General features: G+C 39.3%; 3 protein-coding genes across 4 annotated transcripts; all 3 read right to left on the reverse strand.

Annotated features, from left to right (window-relative positions):
- Positions 1–1,105: 1,105 nt before the first annotated feature.
- On the reverse strand, positions 1,106–13,294 carry LOC133999496 (E3 ubiquitin-protein ligase TRIM39-like). Its single transcript, XM_062438697.1, has 2 exons — positions 13,156–13,294; positions 1,106–2,757 (listed from the first exon to the last, which is right to left on the reverse strand). The coding sequence occupies exons 1-2, from the start codon at positions 13,232–13,234 to the stop codon at positions 1,115–1,117; spliced, it is 1,722 nt and encodes a 573-aa protein (XP_062294681.1). The 5' UTR covers positions 13,235–13,294; the 3' UTR covers positions 1,106–1,114.
- A 3,560-nt stretch (positions 13,295–16,854) lies between these two features.
- Positions 16,855–18,495, reverse strand: LOC133999782 (E3 ubiquitin-protein ligase TRIM21-like). Its single transcript, XM_062439097.1, has 2 exons — positions 18,269–18,495; positions 16,855–18,232 (listed from the first exon to the last, which is right to left on the reverse strand). The coding sequence occupies exons 1-2, from the start codon at positions 18,493–18,495 to the stop codon at positions 16,855–16,857; spliced, it is 1,605 nt and encodes a 534-aa protein (XP_062295081.1).
- A 2,738-nt stretch (positions 18,496–21,233) lies between these two features.
- LOC134000103 (zinc finger and SCAN domain-containing protein 29-like) lies at positions 21,234–22,866 on the reverse strand. 2 transcript variants are annotated; one of them, XM_062439419.1, is made up of 3 exons: positions 22,447–22,866; positions 22,032–22,079; positions 21,234–21,624 (listed from the first exon to the last, which is right to left on the reverse strand). In XM_062439419.1, exons 1-3 carry the CDS (start codon positions 22,799–22,801, stop codon positions 21,434–21,436), a joined length of 594 nt encoding a protein of 197 aa, XP_062295403.1. In that variant the 5' UTR covers positions 22,802–22,866; the 3' UTR covers positions 21,234–21,433. The 2 variants fall into 2 exon arrangements, with proteins under 2 accessions (XP_062295403.1, XP_062295411.1); XM_062439427.1 differs by lacking the exon at positions 22,032–22,079.
- Positions 22,867–23,572: the final 706 nt, after the last annotated feature.

Here is a 23,572-nt window from a genome sequence, read left to right on the forward strand (position 1 = left end):
ACAAAAGGCTCGATCACCCATGGTGCTGAGTTTAGCCCTGGTAAATACAGTAGAATTAATTTATTAGTATTTACACTGAACTTGTGGGATTCAATAAAATAATTAAATAAATAAAAAAGAACAAGATAAATACATTTTCTTTTCTTATATCAAATAAAGATGATTGTGCTTCTTGAATAAAGTGCTTAATGTTAGAAAAATAAATCCTTTTTACTTTCAAACTTTATCCATGAACTTTATTTCACATCTAATAACTTTATAACAAAACATCTCAACACATTAACTATTTGCTCTGTGTGTATCTCATTGCCAGTCGAGTCTCTCCGAGTGTCCGAATGCATGGATTTGATTGGCTTGCAATATCGGAGGATGCAGTTTCAGGATCGTATTTCTATAGGACCCTAAGTTTTTCTAATGAATTGGATGAGCCGTGTGTGTGTGTGTGTGTGTGTGTGTGTGTTTGTGTGTGTGAAATAAAACAATGGTGTGAAAAATGTGTATTCATAAAATATATATAAAAGAAACCTATATCTGGTAAATATCTGGTTGAGATCTCGTAACTGCAAAGAGAAAGCATACGATTCCATCTTTATTTTACCTGATAATGAGTTAATTATGCTAATTACACAAACATGCACATTTTAACAAACTAGTTAAATAAAGTCTCTTTTTAGCAGCTAAATGTTCCACTTTATTCACTAGCTGGTCCCTAATGTTGTCTATCAATCTATAACAGGTTTATTAAGACTTATTTATTGAAAACTGTCTAATGATCATTTTGATAAGAGTTTAAATTTAACCAGAGTAAATGTGTTGCAAAACGTGAAAATTATGAAATTATAAATTATGAAATTAAAGAGGCTAAAAAGCTCCATATAGCTGCAGAGTTACTGATTAGTCATGATGAGCAAACTCTTTAATATTACACAGTCACATGATCCATTGGTAACATAAAAGAATAACAAATGAAGTGCACATAAAACAAATGACGGACATCCAAGATTTTCCCTTTAGTTTTAATTTCTTTTTATTAAACATATAAAGTAAAACCTTAATGACAAACACAGTTTAGAAAAATCAATCCAGAATCATTTTTATAAAGTAAAACAGGTGATTACTCAGTTTGATTGACAGGACAGATGATCAGAGGGGCGGAGTTTTTACCACCATCATTTAAAGAGGGACTGAAGTATGGGTAGAGTTTCTCAGTGAAGGAGCAGCCAGTAAAGGAGTAGATAAGAGCTGAAGCATCTACGTCATAAAAGGAGACCAGACCCTCCTCATAATCCACAAACACCCCCACCTTCTGAGGCTGAGACTTCAGAGAGAGACGGACTGGAGGATCATCAACAGCTTCATACTCATTTCCATTTGCCAACCCTATAGTCCAGTAACCTTCCTCAGGTATTACTGTGATGTCTCCCTTCCTGTTGATCGACTCTCTGGCCACTCCTAAATCCCAGTCAGTCTTCTCTTTAACTTGAACCTCAAAGTAAAATCTGCCTGAAGACAAACTCTGCTTTCCTAAAACATTAACACAATCAGAAAATCTCTCTGGGTTGTCTGGGAGATTCTTCGTCACATCACTATCATATACTTGTTTCCCATCATCAGACAGGATGAGATCAGGATGTGCTGTATCAGGATCAAGAGTCACATCCACTGCATACTGCTGGACCCTCTTCAGCTCAGCCTCAAACAGCTTCTTCATCTGTTTACTGCACGTTTCTTTCAGCTGAGCCAGAGCTTTCACCACAGTCCCCTCATATGATGGATGGACGCTGACCTCTGTCCAGTCTTTGGTGGGTGGAGCAGCTTTCAGGGACGGGAAGTTTAGAAGGAGGTGGAGGTGGTCTTCAGAGTGTGAGAGCTTCTCCACCTCAGAGCTTCTCTTCTTCAGCTCAGAGATTTCCTGTTCCAGCTCTTTGATGAAGTCTTCAGCCTGTTTCTCTGTTTTTTTCTGCTTCTTGTTGATTGAATTGATGATTTTCTTTTTACCTCTCTCAACAGACTTCATCAGAGCGGTGAAGACCTGAACACCTTCTGCTTTCTCTCTGTCTGCAGCTTCCTTACTGAGGTCAACTGAGTGTTTGATCTCTTGAATCTTCAGTCGTCTCTTCTGGATCATCTCCTGAATTTCAGCCTCTGTCTTCCCCAGCTCTGCCTTCTTTCCTTCATATTCTTCTTTCAGAGGAACAAAGTCATGTGTCTTGTGGTCTAAAACAGAGCAGAGCATGCAGACACATGTCTGGTCGGTCTTACAGAACAACTCCAGAGGTTTATCGTGCTTCATACACATCCTGTCTTCCAGGTTCTCCACAGGGTTGATCAGCTGATGTCTCTTTAGGCCTGACTTTGTCAGATGAGGCTCCAGGTGAGTCTCACAGTAGGAGGTCAAACACACCAGACAGGACTTCAGGGCCTTCAGTTTGGTTCCAGTACAGACGTCACAGGGAACTTCTCCTGGTTTGGCAGCTTGTTGCTCTGAGCTGCTGCTGCTGGCTTTCTGTTGAGCTTCCTGTCTGAACTGAGAAACCACCTCAGAGAACAGAGTATTGATTTGAAGCTCAGGTCTTGTGTTGAAAGCCTTTTTACACATTGGACACAGGTAATGGTCATTACTGTTCCAGTGTTCATTGATGCAGTTTTTGCAGAAGTTGTGTCCACATGGTGTGCTGACTGGATCAGTGAACACATCCAAACAGATGGAGCACAGAAACTGATCTTCAGATAGCAGACAGCTGGCAGCAGACATATCTACACATGTAGAGTGAAAGAAGAGAAAGACATTTCATTTATTTTCTTTAAAAAAAAAAGAAAGTATGTTTACTGTGTTATTAAGTGTAACGTATGATATTAGGTCAAGTGATTTCAATCACATATAATGTGTTTCAATAATAATAACAACAATAATCATAATAATAATAATTGTATTTGTAAAGCATTCACAAATACAAAAGAAAAGCGAACTTCAAGCACACAGCCAGCTAACAGTTTAAAATAAATCATCCAAAAAGGTAAAACAGGTGAAAACTATTAAAACAAATTTAAATTCAATACAATAGAGCTGTTTATTGAATTGAAGAATTGAAGTACTTTATTAATCCCTCGGAGGGGAAATTGAATGTCACCTTCTCACAAAAACAGCCAACATACAGCAAGGAAACATGCAGACTCAGGCAGTACAAGTTAAGTGCAAAGTACCACATCAACATCAATCAACAATCAAACAATCCACAACACTCAGCAGTCAACAGCAATGTTCATTAAAAAACCTCACTGCAGCAGGTATAAAGGACCTTCTAAATCTCTGTAGAGCACCTTGGCATCACTAGTCTGGCACTAAAGGAGCTCTTCAGTTCACTAAAAACACTGTACAATTGGTGGTCCTTATTGTGCAGGATGCTGCTGAGTTTCCTGCATTTTCTCTTCTCCATGACAACCTCTAGTGATTCTGGAGGCAAACCAATGATGGATCCTGCCTTTTTTATTAACTTGTTGATCCTATTTCTGTCCTCTGACTTCAACCCCAACCCCCAGCAGACAACAGCATAAAAAAGCACACTACCTAAAATACTTTGATAAAACACATTTAAAAGTGACCTGCTGATATCAAATGACCAAAGCTTCCTGAGGAAGAACAGTCTGGACTGGGCCTTGGTAAAAATGGCTTGGGTGTTCTCTTTCCAATCCAGCCTGTTATCCACAAGGACGCCAAGATACTTGTAGTAGGGGACCACCTCAACAGCCACATCATTGATGAGTACAGGAGTCACTGGTGTCTTTTTCTTTCTAAAATCAATGATAAGTTCTTTTGTCTTATTTATATTTAAAATTAGGTGGCTTTTATCACACCACTTGACAAAGCTGTTGATTTCCTTTAAGTAGGATAAATGGTTGTCACCCATGAGGTAAAAAAAAAAAAAAGCACAAAAAAAGGCAAAAGGGAAGTTCATAAAATTGTGTCTTATGCAGGATTTAAAAGCAGAAACAGTGTCAGCACATTGCATTCTAACTGAAGGACAGTTAGATAAAGCTGAATTGCCAGTAAAGCAAAAGCTGGGTCAAACTTTGAGCTTAACCTAGACTCTGGAACAGCTAGCAGGCCAAACCCATCAGACCTAAGAGGCCTATTTAGAAAGAAAGGGGTTATCAGTTCACCAACATACTCTGGCATATGATCATGCAAAACTGTGTAGATTAACTGTGTAGAGTAAGTTTATAAAATGGATTCCCAAAGAAAAAATAAACAGTTTGATTGTGGTGATGTGAGAAAAGGTCTTCATCAGAAGTCTGGCTGCAGAGTTCTGCACAGTCTGAAGCTGATCTACAGCTCAGGCACTGAGGCAGCTAAACAAGGTGTTACAATAGTCCAGGCATGAGGAAATAAAAGCATGAATCATTTTCTCTGGATTGCTACAAGATAACATTGGTCTGATCTTGGAAATATTCCTGAGTTGGTGGAAAGATGATTGTACCAATGTCGTGGTGTTTTGTTCGAAACTTAACTCACTGTTGAAGATAACACGCAGGTTGATATGGGTGCCATTAATATTTGGGTTAAGGGGATTGAGTAGTGGCTGGACTTCATTTTGGAGGTGCTCAGTGCCGATGATAAGAACCTCTGTTTCATCAGAGTTTAACTGCAGAACTTTTTGTTAATGATATTCTATTTATTAGCACAGCATGATTGATGGTGTTGAATGCTGCACTAAGGTCAAGGGTGGGGACACTTGTGCCAAACTGCTTCCATTTACACAGTGCTAGTAGTGTTTATCCACAGGACTGCATGGTAAATTTAAAGGTGTTATTAACTTTGATGACATATTTTATGTGTGTTATTTGGCATAAACAATTTCATCTGCAGCTCATTGTGGCTGTTTCTGATTGTACTGTTCCTCTCTGAAATATTTAAAACTGATTTACTGATAAAATAACAGAATATGTCCATATCTTGTTGTGTACATCAGTTGTTATTAAATTGTTATTGAAGAATTTCACTGCAAACAAAGCTCTGCTAATTTGACAAAAACATTTTATTTCATGTAGCTGCTTCACAATCAAAGTTGCTGCTTCCTGGTAGAAAGCTTTTAATGTGAAACAGCTACAGGAAATGAAATGCAGTGTGGCTGAAGGAAGTGATCAGTAAATAATAATAAGATCAGGAAAGTTAGTGTGAAAATAAACTTTAAACTACAGAGATTCAGTTACAAGTTACAAAAGTCTTGAGAACTGACACAGAGACAAAGTGTCAGTATGAAATGAAAAGAGATGAACTTCCTGTCTCCTGTGTTAAAGCTGGTTGTTGAAACATTAAATATGATCAGTTGTACTCACCCGTGTTTGGCAGAGACTCTGCTGTGTTGTTGAGAAAGACTTGATGAACTCAGTTTCATTTATATTTGGACAGAAGTGGAGAGACTCGACTGCAGCTCTGCCGTCCTCTGATTAATGTTTAGTTTCATTTCTGGAGAGTGACGTTGCAGCTTTTATCTTTCCAGTGTGGCTCCTCCTCTAACTGCAGCTCTGCTTTTGAGATTTTTTCCCTCCCTCTGATTTACAGTTTATTGTGAAATATCATGGAGCAAAGGTTGTTCTGTATGTAACAGGCAGGAGGAGTTAGACATGTGAAAATGTGTTGCTTAGCTTAATTATGCTATGAGGGTTGAAAGTCTGAGGTTTCTCACGAAGTGATCAAAAAACCCAAACACACCCTGATTTAGATTTAAAGTCAAAGTCTTGTACAGCCAAGCAATGAACTTTGTAAAATTTAATGCTGAGGTCCTTAAGTAAATAATAACTTATTTTCTCTGTTCTTTGAACCAAATGAAGAATCAGATAACAGAGTTTCCCACCACTAAAATCTCAGGTCTCTCAGTCTCTCAGATTGTTAATGAGCTGGCTAAGAGCTGGAGCGCTGAGTGATTGTTCACCTTGTTGTACCGATTGTCAGGCTGGAGAAGTGACACACAGGAGTGGAGCGGCTGATAAAGTGGAAAATAAATCTGAGGACGATGTGAAGTTGGCAAGTGTGGAGCGCTTTCAGACTCTATTCACTCTGCGAACAGGTGGGACAATAGGTGAGAAGACCAACTTTGGGGGAAATTTAAGCAGAGCAGGGACGTTTGTGAGAGTGATGTCATCACCGAACAGGTCATTGAGGGGAAGTGAGAGCCTGTTATAGCTATATGTAATCAAATGGAAGTTGCAGATGTTTTTTAATGTTTTCACACTCAGACTGACTCGAGAATCTTTTCATGGACTTGAGTTCAATTAACATGAAAATATGTTGGTTTTGTGAACGCTGTTGTAAAATCCAACAATCCAAAAAATATCCAACTAAACTACCTGTCAGGTTGGTCTGATATTTTACTCTCAAGACTTATATTTCTAAACAGAGGACCACAACATATAAATTAATTTTACTTTTTGCCTGTTCAGATTATTTGTTTCAGGGATTTTCAAGAAATCAGCTTGAAATTAAGATAATGAGACGTGGCTCCAGAAAATTCTTGTAACAAGATATTTTTTCTGGTAACTGTTAAAGACGAAGGAAATGGTGTCTCTTAGTAATAATGTCTCCTTGGTGAACATGAGTGTTTATCCTGTACATGACAGACAGTGTGTTCATGTATCAGCAGTGTTTGCTGTTTGGCAGCAGTAAAGTAACTTTGGGCTCATTGTTCCTTTGTGTTGTGCTCCATCTAGTGGTCGTTCTGTGTCATTAACAGTCAGCGGCTCACAGAGAAGCTTTTCCTTATTTTATAATCACATATTTACATATTTCTTTAAATTATAATTCGTTTTACCAGTTTTCAAACAAACAGGCCAAAGTGGAGAGCAACTAAACAGATAAAATAAGAAAAAACATTCATACATATATTCTATGAATCAACTGTAGTGCTGCAACTAATGATTGTTTGTGCTGACACTCAACAATCTTCGGAACAATACACATGGACAACAAAGCAAAACAGAGATATGAAAAAACAATTGTATTGCTGTTCGGCTGTTCAGGAAGTGCGTTCCACAGACGAGGGGCAGCCAAACAAAAGGCTCGATCACCCATGGTGCTGAGTTTAGCCCTGGTAAATACAGTAGAATTAATTTATTAGTATTTACACTGAACTTGTGGGATTCAATAAAATAATTAAATAAATAAAAAAGAACAAGATAAATACATTTTCTTTTCTTATATCAAATAAAGATGATTGTGCTTCTTGAATAAAGTGCTTAATGTTAGAAAAATAAATCCTTTTTACTTTCAAACTTTATCCATGAACTTTATTTCACATCTAATAACTTTATAACAAAACATCTCAACACATTAACTATTTGCTCTGTGTGTATCTCATTGCCAGTCGAGTCTCTCCGAGTGTCCGAATGCATGGATTTGATTGGCTTGCAATATCGGAGGATGCAGTTTCAGGATCGCATTTCTATAGGACCCTAAGTTTTTCTAATGAATTGGATGAGCCGTGTGTGTGTGTGTGTGTGTGTGTTTGTGTGTGTGTGTGTGTGAAATAAAACAATGGTGTGAAAAATGTGTATTCATAAAATATATATAAAAGAAACCTATATCTGGTAAATATCTGGTTGAGATCTCGTAACTGCAAAGAGAAAGAATACGATTCCATCTTTATTTTACCTGATAATGAGTTAATTATGCTAATTACACAAACATGCACATTTTAACAACCAAGTTAAATAAAGTATATTTTTAGCAGCTAAATGTTCCACTTTATTCACCAGCTGGTCCCTAATGTTGTCTATCAATCTATAACAGGTTTATTAAGACTTATTTATGGAAAACTGTCTAATGATCATTTTGATAAGAGTTTAAATTTAACCAGAGTAAATGTGTTTCAAAACGTGAAAATTATAAGCTTAAAGAGGCAAAAAAGCTCCATATAGCTGCAGAGTTACTGATTAGTCATGATGAGCAAACTCTTTAATATTACACAGTCACATGATCCATTGGTAACATAAAAGAATAACAAATGAAGTGCACATAAAACAAATGACGGACATCTGAGATTTTCCCGTTAGGTTTTATTTCTTTTTATTAAACATAAAGTAAAACATTAATGACAAACACAGATTACAAAAATCAATCCAGAATCAGTTTTATAAAGTAAAACAGGTGATTACTCAGTTTGATTGACAGGACAGATGATCAGAGGGGCGGAGTTTTTACCACCATCATTCTTACAGGGACTGAAGTATGGGTAGAGTTTCTCAGTGAAGGAGCAGCCAGTAAAGGAGTAGATAAGAGCTGCAGCATCTACGTCATAAAAGGAGACCAGACCTTCCTCATAATCCACAAACACCCCCACCTTCTGAGGCTGAGACTTCAGAGAGAGACAGACTGGAGGGCTATTACAAGCTCTGTACTCGTTTCCATTTCTCAACCTTATAGTCCAGAAACCTTCCTCAGGACTCAGTGTTATTTCTCCCTTCCTGTTGATCGACTCTCTGGCCACTCCTAAATTCCAGTCAGTCTTCTCTTTAACCTGAACCTCAAAGTAAAATCTGCCTGAAGACAAACCCTGCTTTCCTAACACACAGAGGCTGGGAGAAAATCTCTCTGGATTGTTTGGGAGATTCTTCTTCACATCACCACAGTTTACTTGTTTCCCATCATCAGACAGGATGAGTTTAGGATGTGCTGTATCAGGATCAAGAGTCACATTCACTGCATACTGCTGGACCCTCTTCAGCTCAACCTCAGCGAGCAGCTTCTTCATCTGTTTACTGAGCGTCTCCTCCAGCTGAGCCACAGCTTTCACCACAGTCCCCTCATATGATGGACGGATGCTGACCTCTGTCCAGTCTTTGGTGGGTGGAGCAGCTTTCAGGGACGGGAAGTTTTGGAGGAGGTGGAGGTGGTCTTCAGAGTGTGAGAGCTTCTCCACCTCAGAGCTTCTCTTCTTCAGCTCAGAGATTTCCTGTTCCAGCTCTTTGATGAAGCCTTCAGCCTGTTTCTCTGTTGTTCTTTGCTTCTCTTCAAACGTCTCAATGAGCTCATTCAGGCTTCTCTCAACAGACTTCATCAGAGCGGTGAAGACCTGAACACCTTCTGCTTTCTCTCTGTCTGCAGCTTCCTTACTGAGGTCAACTGAGTGTTTGATCTCTTGAATCTTCAGTCGTCTCTTCTGGATCATCTCCTGAATTTCAGCCTCTGTCTTCCCCAGCTCTGCCTTCTTTCCTTCATATTCTTCTTTCAGAGGAACAAAGTCATGTGTCTTGTGGTCTAAAACAGAGCAGAGCATGCAGACACATGTCTGGTCGGTCTTACAGAACAGCTCCAGAGGTTTATCGTGCTTCATACACATCCTGTCTTCCAGGTTCTCCACAGGGTTGATCAGCTGATGTCTTTTCAGACCTAAAGCTGTCAGATGAGGCTCCAGGTGAGTCTCACAGTAGGAAGTCAGACACACCAGACAGGACTTCAGGGCCTTCAGTTTGGTTCCAATACAGACGTCACAGGGAACTTCTCCTGGTTTGGCAGCTTGTTGCTCTGAGCTGCTGCTGCTGGCTTTCTGTTGAGCTTCCTGTCTGAACTGAAAAAACATCTCAGAGATCATTGTGTTGATGTAAAGCTCAGGTTTTGTGTTGAAAACCTTGTTACACATTGGACACAGGTACTGGTCATTCCTGTTCCAGTGGTCATTGATGCAGTTTTTGCAGAAGTTGTGTCCACATGGTGTACTGACTGGATCAGTGAACACATCCAGACAGATGGAGCACAGAAACTGATCTTCAGATCTCAGACAGCTGGCAGCAGACATATCTACACATGTAGAGAGAAAGAAGAGAAGGACGTTTCATTTATTTTCTTTAAAAAAACAACTGTGCTATCAAGTGTAGCATATGATATTAGGTAAACTGATTACAACCATATATAATGTGTTTCAATAATAATAATAACAACAATAATCATAATTATTATTATTTTATTTGTAAAGCATTCACAAATACAAAAGAAAATCAAAATTCAAGCACACAGCTAACAGTTTAAAATAAATCATCCAAAAAGGTAAAACAGGTGAAAACTATTCAAATAAATTCAAATTCAATACATTAGAGCTGTTTTAGGTCAAAAGAAAGCACAAAAAGGCAAAAGGGAAGTTGATATTACTGTGTCTTAGGCAAGATTTAAAGGAAGGGTTGGTAATCCTGTTCAGAAGCACTTTTTTGTTATACTGGGTGAAATGGTCCTTCTATTATCATAGGTATCAATACATTATGACTTAAGAAAAAAGAACGGAAAAAAATCAGACCTCTGTGACAGCCACAGGACTGATAAAACTCTGACCAATCCATGCTCTTCGCACCGAAAAGCAAAAACCAATCAGGTGCCTTCATGTCTAGTTCTGCATCCGCCCCCCTCTCTCCCTGCCTACTTCGCGCGTGCACAGTCTTCATCTGTCGCTGTTGTCGGTTTGTGGGGGCGTGGCTTGGACGGACTCACTGACGGGAGGGGGAGCAGTGGGGTGGAACTTAGAGGAGGCAGGAGGAGGTGCTATTTTCAAATCTTGCTAGCTCTCTTGCTAGCTTTCCAACACTACATACACTACCTTTAAAAGCAGAAACAGTGTCAGCACATCAAATTCTAACTGGAAGACAGTTAGATAAAGCTGAAGTGCCAGTAAAGCAAAATCTGGGTCAAACTTTGAGCTTAATCAGGACTCTGGCACACAGTGCCGGTCCTGGCCTCCCTGGGGCCCTATGCAAAATTCTGCTAAGGGGCCCTGACCCATGAGCCAGCTGCCATGTAAAACATTTATTTCATTTGCCACACAATTACACCTGATACACCAGTGTTCCCGCTTTAACATTTAAAAATCTACATTTAACCAATAGTCATTGCTGCAATCCATGTTTGCAATATCCTCCTTTAGTCCAAAGTTGTAACTAACTTAAGTTAACCTCGACTGAGAATAGATCATTCTCTTGTTTTAAAATGATGTGCTACTTATTTTTCTGCACTTCATATCAAATAAGCTTATTCTCCAGAGAACATATGTTGCTTGATGCAGCCTGAGTTTTACTTCTATTCAAGGTGCAAGCTTGCTGGTGGGTGCGCACAAATGCACCTTTCTTTCCAAGCTGCACTTCAGGAACAAACACAGTTGTTTGTTCACGTTCATTAAATAAATAGTGTATCCCCAACATAGACTGTATATAAGAAATGGACGTAACATCCGTGACGTCACCCATTGGTTTGTGGACTGCTGCTCGGAGGCCAATAGTATCAGATCTGAGCAGCGCCATCTTGAAAATTTCCGGCGCATGCTGGGAAAAATAAAATCATGGATTCTACTTATATGGGCATCAGGAGGAGCATGAGGCGCCCTCCTGAACCTGTGAACCAATCAACCTGTCAATCACGACGTAGCCACGCCCTAATGCATACCCTGCTTTATCGTAACATATAAAATCAGGGAGGCCAAAATGTCCCAAATGAACATCATACTGCATTGAAGAAGGCTTTAAACTAGCGATTGAGACCATAAACACATTTTGAAAACATTTACTGAGGTTAGAAATCAAGTGAGAAGTTGGTGAATTCTCCATTGACTTGTATAGAGACGGAAGTCCTTTTGACACCAAAACGGTCGCCCCCTGGTGGCCTTTTGATAGAATGCAGTTTTAAGTTACTTCCGCGTTGGCCTCATTTCAGAGGACCGGAACTCCCCGCCTGATCCCCAAGCAGTTTTGGACATTTTTTGCTCTCCTCACATTTTTACTCCAGTGTTGTTTTCGTCAACGATGACGATGACGAAATCATTTCGTTGACGCCACTTTTTTTCATGACGATAACGAGACGGTGACGAGATAAACATAGCTCTCTGATGACGAAAACATGACGAGACGTGTGTGAGTTTTCGTTGACGAGATGAGAATGGACGAAAATGTTAGTGGGTGATCTGTCAGACGTTTAAAATGCGTGACATTTCTGCTTATTGTGTGTGTCAATTAAAACCTAAAAAGTATCTGCTGCTGCCTACAGTCTATCCTTGTTTGGTCACGCCCACCACCTGGCGTGCAGCGCACAACGTGCTCAACAAGTCACACTGTTGTTACTCATCAGACAATGGACCATGATGGCGGCGGCAGTTTCAACACAGGGGCTCGGTGGTCGCAAACGTAGAGACTACATATGGGTGTATTTTAAATATAACCCAGCAGATAATAAAACAGAGTGTATTGTGAAGGAAGACGGTGACAAATGTGGCCACAAAGTAGGCGGAAAAAATACGACCAACCTTAAGCGGCACCTTAAGGCTCGCCACAAGGATATTTTTTTATATATTTTTAATACACAATCCTTAGATCAGAAATGTGCCGTTGGGTGGAAACCTTATATGTCTAAAACCATTCCTTTATTATTGTTATTATTTGTGAAAATAGCAGATCTGCAAGCTTACAATGTGTTGAACTTATAGATCTGCTGCTATTTTCACAACTTATGTGTGACACTGCCCAACAGCAATCTCCAATACTTATTGACCTAAATCAATTTGTTAAAAGACTATACTTATTTTTTCTTTTCTTTTTTTGACTAAAACTAGACTAAAACCCTTTTGAGTTTTCGTCGACTAAAACTATCACATATAGAAGTGACTAAAATGTGACTAAAACTAATAAGCATTTTAGTCCAAAAGACTAAGACTAAGACTAAATCTAAGATGCTTGTCAAAAACAACACTGTTTTACTCACTGTGGGTTCATTTTTCACTGCACATGTGTGTCCTGCACCTCTAGCAAACAGTACAATTGTGGCTACAACAAGTAGGAAGAACCCAAGATGTCTTATTGTGCGGTATAACACTGTTATAATGTAATAAATCATAAAAAATAGAAGCTGAATTTCTTGTATAAATTATTTTTTTGAAACCTACCAACAAAAACAACAACAACAACAGGAATCTCTACTTTGTTACAATGCAATACAAACTATTTACATTTTCCCTCTCTTCACCAATCATTTTTCAATTCTCTCTTTTTACTTTTTATACTATTACAGCAAATGTGAAGAAATTGTTCAGTTTCCAACATCAATGGGACATAAAAAGTGGGCATATGTGTATCTGTGAATGAATAAGTGGCAACTCAGCCTACTTGGACAGGGATTGAAAACACAAATACCTGCTTGTTGTTCCTGCAATTCACTCTGGGGTTGTTTTCTTTTCCTTTTTTCGTGGCCTGAGGGAAAGCTGCGCTTCATCTTGCCTACTGTTATCAGTAAATATGAGCACACTTTGTAACTCAGGTGCGGACTTGGCGGTGGGCGGGGCCTTTTCGGATGCGCGGGGCCCTACGCAGCCTGCGTAGTCTGCGTATAGGCTGGACCGGCTCTGCTGGAACAGCTAGCAGGCCAAACCCATCAGATCTAAGAGGCCTATTTAGAAAGAAAGGGGTTATCAGTTCACCAACATACTCTGGCATATGACCATGCAAAACTTTGTAGATCAAGAGTAAGTTTATAAAATGGATTCTAAAAGAAATAATAAACAGTTTGATTGTGGTGATGTGAGAAAAGGTCTTCATCAGAAGTCTGGCTGCAGAGTTCTGCAGCTAAACAAGGTGTTACAATAGTCCAGGCATGAGGAAATAAAAGCATGAATCATTTTCTCTGTATTTCTAAACGATAACATTGGTCTGATCTTGGAATTATTCCTGAGTTGGTGGAAACACGGTTGTACCAATTTCTTTGTTTTAATCAAAGCTGAACTCACTGTTGAAGATAACCTGCAGGTTTATAGCAATGCCCTTAATATTTAGGCAGAAAATTATATTCTATTTATTAGCAAAGCCTGATTGATGGTGTTGAATGCTGCGTTGAGGTCAAGGGTGGGGACACTTGTGCCAAAATGTGATCAAACTGCTTCCATTTAAACAGTGCTGGTAGTGTTTATCCACAGGACTGCATGGTAAATTTAAAGGTGTTATTAACTTTGGTGACATATTTTCTGTGCGCTGGATGGCACAAACCTTTTCATCTGCAGCTCATTGTGGCTGTTTCTGATTGTACTGTTCCTCTTTGAAATATTTAAAACTGATTTACTGATAAAATAACAAAATATGTCCATATCTTGTTGTGTACATCAGTTGTTATTAAAACTGTTATTGAAGAATTTCACTGTTAACTAAGCTCTGCTAACTTGACAAAAACATTTTATTTCCTGTAGCTGCTTCACAATAAAAGTTGCTGCTTCCTGGTAGAAAGCTTTTAATGTGAAACAACTACAGGAACTGAAATGCAGCGTGGCTGAAGGAATTGGTCAGTAAACAATAATAAGATCAGGAAAGTTAGTGTGATAATAAACTTCAAACTACAGAGATTCAGTTACAAGTTACAAAAGCAATGAGAACTGACACAGAGAGAGACAAAGTGTTAGTGTGGAATGAAAAGAGATGAACTTCCTGTCTCCTGTGTTAAAGCTGGTTGTTGAAACATGATCAGTTGTACTCACCAGTGTTTGGCAGAGACTCTGCTGTGTTGTTGAGAAAGACTTGATGAACTCAGTTTCATTTATATTTGGACAGAAGTGGAGAGACTCGACTGCAGCTCTGCTGTCCTCTGATTAATGTGAAGTTTAATTCTGGAGAGTAACGCTGCAGCTCTCTCTATTTCGAGTGTGGCTCCTCCTCTAACTGCAGCTCTGCTTGTAGCATAGACTGTATATAAAATGGACGTAACATTCGTGACGTCACCCATTGGTTTGTGGACTGCTGCTCGGAGGCCAATCGTATCGGATCTGAGAAGCGCCATCTTCAAAAATTTCAGGTGCATGCCGGGTAAAAAAAACACGGATTCTACTTATATGGGCATCAGGAGGGGCATGAGGCGCCCTCCTGAACCTGTGAACCAATCAACCTGTCAATCACGACGTAGCCACGCCCTAATGCATACCCTGCTTTATCGTCACATATAAAATCAGGGAGGCCAAAATGTCCCAAATGAACATCATACTGCATTGAAGAAGGCTTTAAACTAGCGATTGAGACCATAAACACATTTTTAAAACATTTACTGAGGTTAGAAATCAAGTGAGAAGTTGGTGAATTCTCCATTGACTTGTATAGAGACGGAAGTCCTTTTGACACCAAAACGGTCGCCCCCTGGTGGCCTTTTGATAGAATGCAGTTTTAAGTTACTTCAGCGTTCGCATCATTTCAGAGGACCGGAACTCCCCACCTGGTTTGTAGCTGGTTCACAATAAACGCCCTCTTCTGGTTCACTGCTGCAAAGCTTTTAATGTGAAATAGCTAGAGGAAATAGATTACATTGTATCTGTCAGAGGTGATAAATAAACAGTGATAAGATCAAGTGAGTCAGTGTTAAGCTTAATTCTTAACCACAGACATTCAATTGCAAAAGTCCTGAGAACTGTTGGATGTACTGATTTTGTGTAAAAACGTCTTCAGTTATATTTTCACCAATCTCACAAGTGTCAGTATGAAAGGAAAAGAGATGAACTGTGTTAAAGCTGTTTGTTGAAACATTCAACATGATCAGGTGTACTCAGCAGTGTTTGGCAGAGACTCTGCTTTTCATTTCATTTCTGGAGAATGAGACACTGAGCCTGTCTGTCATGTTTTTTCCAGTGCTGCTCCTCCTCTTACTGCAGTAATAAAAAATAGTTACCAGCAGTTATCTCAGCTGTAAGTTGTTTTAGACTTTATCAACAGGGGTCAACTAAGGAGCGCTTCTTGGTTTAAGATGCTGTGAACAGTGGCAATGAGCACACTATTTGTTTATATAGTTAAGGACCCAAGAAATGCTTTGAGCAGGACACAGACTTATCATTTCTAACAGTCATATCACTAAGCTATATGACCTTTATGTTGTAAGGAAATATGAAAGTCAAACAAATTTTAGCATGAATCCTTTATTCAAAAAACAAAACAAAACAACAACTTTGATGCAGTAATGTGAAGCTGTCAATAGGGAGAGTTACAGCCAAAAACCCACAATCATAATTCCAATGTTTGTGCATTAAAATAACAGACCCAGTTTAGTTTAGAGAGATTAAATTATCACAATCAATCAATTACACCCTGTAAAATTCTGTATATAAGAAATGGACGTAACATCCGTGACGTCACCCATTGGTTTGTGGACTGCCGCTCGGAGGCGCCCTCCTGAACCTGTGAACCAATCAACCTGTCAATCACGACGTAGCCACGCCCTAATGCATACCCTGCTTTATCATCACATATAAAATCAGGGAGGCCAAAATTTCACAAATGAACATCATACTGCATTGAAGAAGTCTTTAAACTAGCGATTGAGACCATAAACACATTTTGAAAACGTTTACTGAGGTTAGAAATCAAGTGAGAAGTTGGTGAATTCTCCATTGACTTGTATAGAGACGGAAGTCCTTTTGACACCAAAACGGTCGCCCCCTGGTGGCCTTTTGATAGAATGCAGTTTTAAGTTACTTCCGCGTTGGCCTCATTTCAGAGGACCGGAATTCCCCGCCTGGTAAAATTACAACACATATTCTGTTTAATCTTGCTTTAATCTTACTCTACAATGAAGCTTTATGACACAGTGAAAATATTCACACTTTGTTTTCTGTGATTCCACATTTTTTTATTCTTGATTTCAATTTGATTCAATTAATTTATGTTCTACACTTACTCTTTCTATTAGTCATCAGTGAAGCGTTTTCAACTGCACTAACCTGTATGTTAGGTGAAGTTTGACTGATTGATTGATTGATCTTACTTTGTATTGATAGTTTTTCCCAGTTTGCACAATGCACAGTATATGACTCTGACTATGCGTATTCATCATCATTCATCAAAAACAATCATTTGAAATAAAACAAGCAATTACTCAGTGTTATTAACAGGACAGATGACCAGAGGGGCGGAGTTTCTACCATCATCGGTAGGACAGGGATTGAAGTATGGGTAGAGTTTCTCAGTGAAGGAGCAGCCAGTAAAGGAGCAAATAAGATCTGCAGCATTTACATCATGAAAGGAGACCACACCCTCCTCATAATCCACAAACACCCCCACCTTCTGAGGACGAAACTTCAGAGAGAGACGGACTGGAGGGCTTGTATTTGCACTGTACTCACTTCTGTTTCTCAAACAAATAGTCCAGTAACCATCATGGGGGCTGAGTGGAATGTTTTCTTTCCTGTTGATCGACTCTCTGGCCACTCCTAAAGTCCATTTAGTCTTCCCTTTAACCTGAACCTCAAAGTAAAATCTGCCTGAAGACAAACTCTGCTTTCCTAACACACAACAACAATTAGAAAATCTCTCTGGGTTGTCTGGGAGATTCTTCTTCAAATCACCATGATGTACTTGTTTCCCATCATCAGACAGGATGAGTTTAGGATTTGCTGTATCAGGATCAAGAGTCACATCCACTGCATACTGCTGGACCCTCTTCAGCTCAGCCTCAAACAGCTTCTTCATCTGTTTTCTGAGAGTCATCTCCAGCTGAGCCACAGCTATCACCACAGTCCCCTCATACGATGGACGGATGCTGACCTCTGTCCAGTCTTTGGTGGGTGGAGCAGCTTTCAGGGACAGGAAGTTTTGGAGGAGGTGGAGGTGGTCTTCAGAGTGTGAGAGCTTCTCCACCTCAGAGCTTCTCTTCTTCAGCTCAGAGATTTCCTGTTCCAGCTCTTTGATGAAGTCTTCAGCCTGTTTCTCTGTTGTTCTTTGCTTCTCTTCAATCGTCTCAATGAGCTCATTCAGGCTTCTCTCAACAGACCCCATCAGAGCGGTGAAGACCTGAACACCTTCTGCTTTCTCTCTGTCTGCAGCTTCCTCACTGAGGTCAACTGAGTGTTTGATCTCTTGAATTTTCAGTCGTCTCTTCTGGATCATCTCCTGAAATTCAGCTTCTGTCTTCCCCAGCTCTGCCTTCTTTCCTTCATATTCTTCTTTCAGAGGAACAAACTCATGTGTCTTGTGGTCTAAAACAGAGCAGAGCACGCAGACACATGTCTGGTCGGTCTTACAGAACAGCTCCAGAGGTTTATCGTGCTTCATACACATCCTGTCTTCCAGGTTCTCCACAGGGTTGATCAGCTGATGTCTTTTCAGGCCTGACATTGTCAGATGATGCTCTAGGTGAGTCTCACAGTAGGAGGTCAGACACGCCAGACAGGACTTCAGGGCCTTCAGTTTGGTTCCAGTACAGACGTCACAGGGAACTTCTCCTGGTTTGGCAGCTTGTTGCTCTGAGCTGCTGCTGCTGGCTTTCTGTTGAGCTTCCTGTCTGAACTGAGAAACCATCTCAGAGAGCAATGTGTTGATGTGAAGTTCAGGTTTTGTGTAGAAAACCGTGTTACACATTGGACACAGGTACTGGACATTACTGTTCCAGTGTTCATTGATGCAGTTTTTGCAGAAGTTGTGTCCACATGGTGTGGTGACTGGATCAGTGAACACATCCAGACAGATGCAGCACAGAAACTGATCTTCAGATCTCAGACAGCTGGCAGCAGACATATCTACACATGTAGAGTGAAAAACAAAATTCACATTATGTTTAAGATAAAATTTCAATCATTTGTTCAAAAAGCAACAACAATAATTACTGTTTTATGAAGTATAACATGTAATATTAGGTAATGTAATTTTAAATCATTTTTTCCCTGTTTTCAGTTGGGATGGGAACACGTGAATGGAGCCAAGAGTGACTGTGGTAATTTAAGTCATGCTGGCAAGTTTAAACAGTTAACCACAAGAATGCAAAGCAGGTTTAAAGGTATTGTTTACTTTGATGACATGTTTTATTTGTGCTTGTTTGGACAAACCTCAAAAAGAGACTCATCTGCAGCTCTTCATCTAACACATCATTGTGGCTGTTTCTGTTGGTACTAATCCTCCATAAAACCTTTCAAACTGAATCACTGACAACACAGCATTGATTATGACCATATATTGTTGTGTACCAACAATATATGAAGAATCTCACTGCTAACAAAGGTCTGCTCACTTGGTGACAAAACACATTTTATTTTCTCAAACTGTTTCAGAATTGAAGCTGCTGCTGGTCGGTGGAAAGCTTTTATATGAAAGTGTGAAAGAGCAAGAGGAAATGAAATGAAGTATGATTGTAGGATGTGATCAGTAAATAGTAATAATATCGAGAAAGTAGGAATTAAGTTAAACTACAGACCATTGGATTAGGTTAAAGATTACAAAAGCCCAGAGAACTGACACAGAGAGACCATAACCAATTCAATTCATACCAATTTTTTCTTTAACTAAATTTTCACCAATCTTACAAGCGTCAGTATTAAATGAAAAGAAATGAACTTCCTGTCTCCTGTGTTAAAGCTGGTTGTTGAAACATTAAATATGATCAGTTGTACTCACCAGTGTTTGGCAGAGACTCTGCTGTGTTGTTGAGAAAGACTTGATGAACTCAGTTTAATTTATATTTGGACAGAAGTGGAGAGACTCGACTGCAGCTCTGCTGTCCTCTGATTAACTTTCAATTTCATTTCTGGAAAATGACACTAAACCTGCATGTCAGGTTTTTTCCAATGCTGCTCCTCCTCTTACTGCAGTTAAACCTTTGAAGTTTTTACAGAAATGTCACCCCTTTTGTTTATCATGCATTTCATTTCTAAAGGTTACCAAAAGATTCACAGACATAAATGAAATACTAAAGGATTGAAAAGCTGTTTACTAATCCAGTAATTTTTCTTTTAAATTAAATCGGGTCATAAATGTAAATGGAAGTAAGACAAACCGTTTGCTCTTACAACCTGAATAAATCACTTTTGGTTTGTTATAACTCATGCAGAATTATGAACCATAGTAAAATAGTTATTACCATTACTGGGAAATACAGATAGCAGTTATATCAAGGTATTCTAGGCTATCACTAAAGTGTCTATTTTAAACATGTTCATTTACGTCATATAGCATTTGGTAAATTCTCTCAGTGTACAGTGGACAGATGAAATAGAAAAATATGATACAATCACAAAATCGTTTATTAAAACCAAAACATATATACATAAGTTAAATGTCCCATGTGCTAGCACAACGTCTACAAACAGGGCTTGATGTGCAAAATCCAAACTTGAACACAGTGCATGCTTTACAAAATAGAAAGTGCATGCTTAAAAAAATACTATATACTGATATACTATAAATATATACAAAATGCACATTTACAAAAACCAAGATGTACACATAATACGTCACCTACACCGAGCACGCCAAGAGGAAGACCGTGACCGCCATGGACGTGGTTTACGCTCTGAAGAGATTCGGCTTCGGAGGTTAAATCTGACCCACTGATACTGAAACCCAAAGGCTCTTTTAAGAGCCACCCACTTCCTCTGAGAGTTATCCTGTTGTGTTATTAAACTACATATTTGAACATTAACTTGAATATGCGTACACTCCTCAACGCCTTCTATCAAAACGTAACTAACTTGCTGTAAAGAAAAGGCAGGGTTTGTGAATGAAATTCACGACATGTTACAGAACATCATAATAAAGACCACAATGTAAGTGTAGCAAAACTTAGCTGTAATCTTAGTGTTCAGAAGTTCATCCAGTTTCAGCACTAGCATCCCCCTTTAAACCACTCAGTTTACAGACAGTCTACTGCTGTGCACATAGTGTGCATGTGCAGACAGCAACAGGAAGTTCTGAACCAATCAATGCCTCTGCTCAGCTGCCTGTAAACTCACTGTAAAATCTTTGCTGTATTGTTATATATCATGTACTGTGAATTTCATACATGTTTGGACCCCAGGAAGAATGACTGCAGCTAATTCTTATAAACTAAACGCCAGTAACACATATCATGGCTTCTTCAATCTCCAATATGATTCTGGACAGACCAATGTGATCCTTATGTTTCCCCAGTTGTATTGAAACCTGCAGTCAGATCAAGTAGGTTAATACTAATATAAGTGGACATGATTATCATCAAGTTTAAAGATCCTCATAGCTCAGTGTAAAAGCTTTCATGGATGAGTTCACTTGAATTAATTAAGTCATTTTCTCTGATTCTATTATTAAATATTTTTATCATGTGATGAAAGTGTTGTTATATTTGTGTCCAGAGTGAGATCAGACAGATTAACTGTTTCATTACAAACACACAAATTCAACTGAGGGTATTATTCCTTGATTTTCTGCCTGACTGTTTCTGTACTGTTCTCTCAATCTGTTTTACTTCCAAAGTCTTAACATAGATAAACAGCCAGCCAAACTCCTTTTCAAGAGCCAGGAAGTGAGCGTGCTTGCTCCTTTATTGACTTTGTACACAGCAGATAAGTCAGGATGACAGCACTGAAACTAGAAAAGAAAGATACAAAAAATGACTTGATGGACTGCTATGTAAACATGTTAACATTTACAAAAACCAAGCGGTACACATAATCCGTTTGTCCAGCCCTGGGGTAGGGGAAATTGTTCATGTGCGATTGTTCACGGCCTGGACAAGCTGGCCCAGCATTCCAAGGAATGCTTCATTAAATGAAGCAGTCTGTGCGCTCTCCTGACGCCTCAACTCAGCTTCCTGCTCCCTTCCTTTTCGAGCTTCCTCCAAGAGCAACTGAATATGGCGTTCACGCTGGGCCCGGTTCAGCTCCTGCTGTTCCAAATCTTCACCGTGAATAGATAGATGAGATAGATTAGATACTGGGAAATGACAGTGTAGCAGCAGCATTACACGGACACATAGTGGCGATACATATACTACGATATACTAAATACGGTAACTATACATACTAAAATAGCAAAATATAAACATAAACAATAGGCTATACATAGTGAAATAGCAAAATGTCACTGAGTACAGTGATATTTTTCTTTTTTTTAATTTCTCTCTCTTTCTATGTTTCTGTACCTTGTTTTTATTATTAGTGTGTGTGTGTGTGTGTTTACTATGATTGGGTTTTATTTTTATTTCTCAAATTCCATGTTTTTTTTCTGTTAAATGTTTGTTTTATGTAAAGCACATTGAGTTGCCACTGTGTATGAAATGCTCTATATAAATAAAACTGCCTTGCCTTTCCTTACAGCCATATCCTGTGTGAACAGGCTCCTTTTTCTTTTGCCTAGACAACAATGAAGAAAGGTAAAAAATAGGAGGTGGTTAACCACAGCAATTTTGAAAAAAAATATTGGGGATATACATTTGGAACTAAAGGCTACATGATGTGAAACTTCGTTATTACTACGTACCAGTGATAACACGGTGAGTGCTGGACGTTGACCCTAACCCTTGATATGTTGACTTTATGTTTTGTTGTCAGAAGCGAATACTTTTAAGCAGAGCAAGGAGTTAGCATTCATTGCTAACTAGCTAGCTTATTGTGTCTGCACACGTGAGACAACGATGTTACTTTTAAACGAAGTTAAGAGTCAAAATACCGCTTTCCACCAACGGGACTACACTACTGACTAAACACAAAAAACACTTACCATCTTTCATCATGGCTCCCAGCACAGTCGTGGCACCCTCCCTCCCGTTGCTCGCCGGTCGGTGACCATAAATAGCGTCCATTTGATCGAACCACTTCCACGTCTTGCGGTCCGACCCACCCCGGCCGTTGTGGTCCTTTATTGCCCGATAGTCGCTCTTGAATTTTTTAAGTTTCTCCCGGCACTGTTTCATTGACCGGTGGTATCCGTGAGCGGCTAACAACTGGGCGACCTCCTGATAAACCCTCGCATTCCGGGTCGCTCCATTGAGCTCTCGCTGGATCCTCTCTTCTGCCACGACACACAGAAACGTCTGCACCTCATCAAATGACCACGGTATACTTTTAGACTCCATGTTACCTTCTAGCTTCTAACACGCGTGAAGAAAAGTCGCTGTAACTAAATGTTTCCGGTAAACATGGCGGGGTTTTGATTTTCTGTAGGACGTCGCGCTTCCAGTGACGACACTCTCTGACCAATCAGCGGCCAGCAGTGTGTCGACGTCACATTTTAGTACCGGCGTGGCTCGCTTGGAACCAGGCGGCGAGTTAAAACTGCATTCTATCAAAAGGCCACCAGGGGGCGACCGTTTTGGTTTCAAAAGGACTTCCGTCTCTATACAAGTCAATGGAGAATTCACCAACTTCTCACTTTATAAATTTATAATTTCAGTAAACCTCAGTAAACGTTTTCAAAATGTGTTTATGTTCTCAATCGCTAGTTTAAAGCCTTCTTCAAAGCAGTATGATGTTCATTTGGGACATTTTGGCCTCCCTGATTTTATATTTGACGATAAAGCAGGGTATGCATTAGGGCGTGGCTATGTCGTGATTGACAGGTTGATTGGTTCACAGGTTCAACAGATTCAATTCATGACAATTGAAAGTGAATGAAAAATCATACTTTAAAAAAAAATTTTTTATTAAGAGTATAACAAATTACAAGTCAAGCAGAATTTAATACAAAGTCAACTTTTTTCTGAACATTTCATTGTTTGTCTCATAAAATATACATCTCTTAACTTGTTTCACAAATTTACATCAGTGCCACATGGGGAAAAAAGAAACTTAAATCAGCCTCTTTTCTCGTTAGTATCAAATCAATACATTGTCAACTTGGGCTTTGG

Source organism: Scomber scombrus, chromosome 2, assembly GCF_963691925.1.
Source record: "Scomber scombrus chromosome 2, fScoSco1.1, whole genome shotgun sequence".
Taxonomy (NCBI): Eukaryota; Metazoa; Chordata; class Actinopteri; order Scombriformes; family Scombridae; genus Scomber; species Scomber scombrus.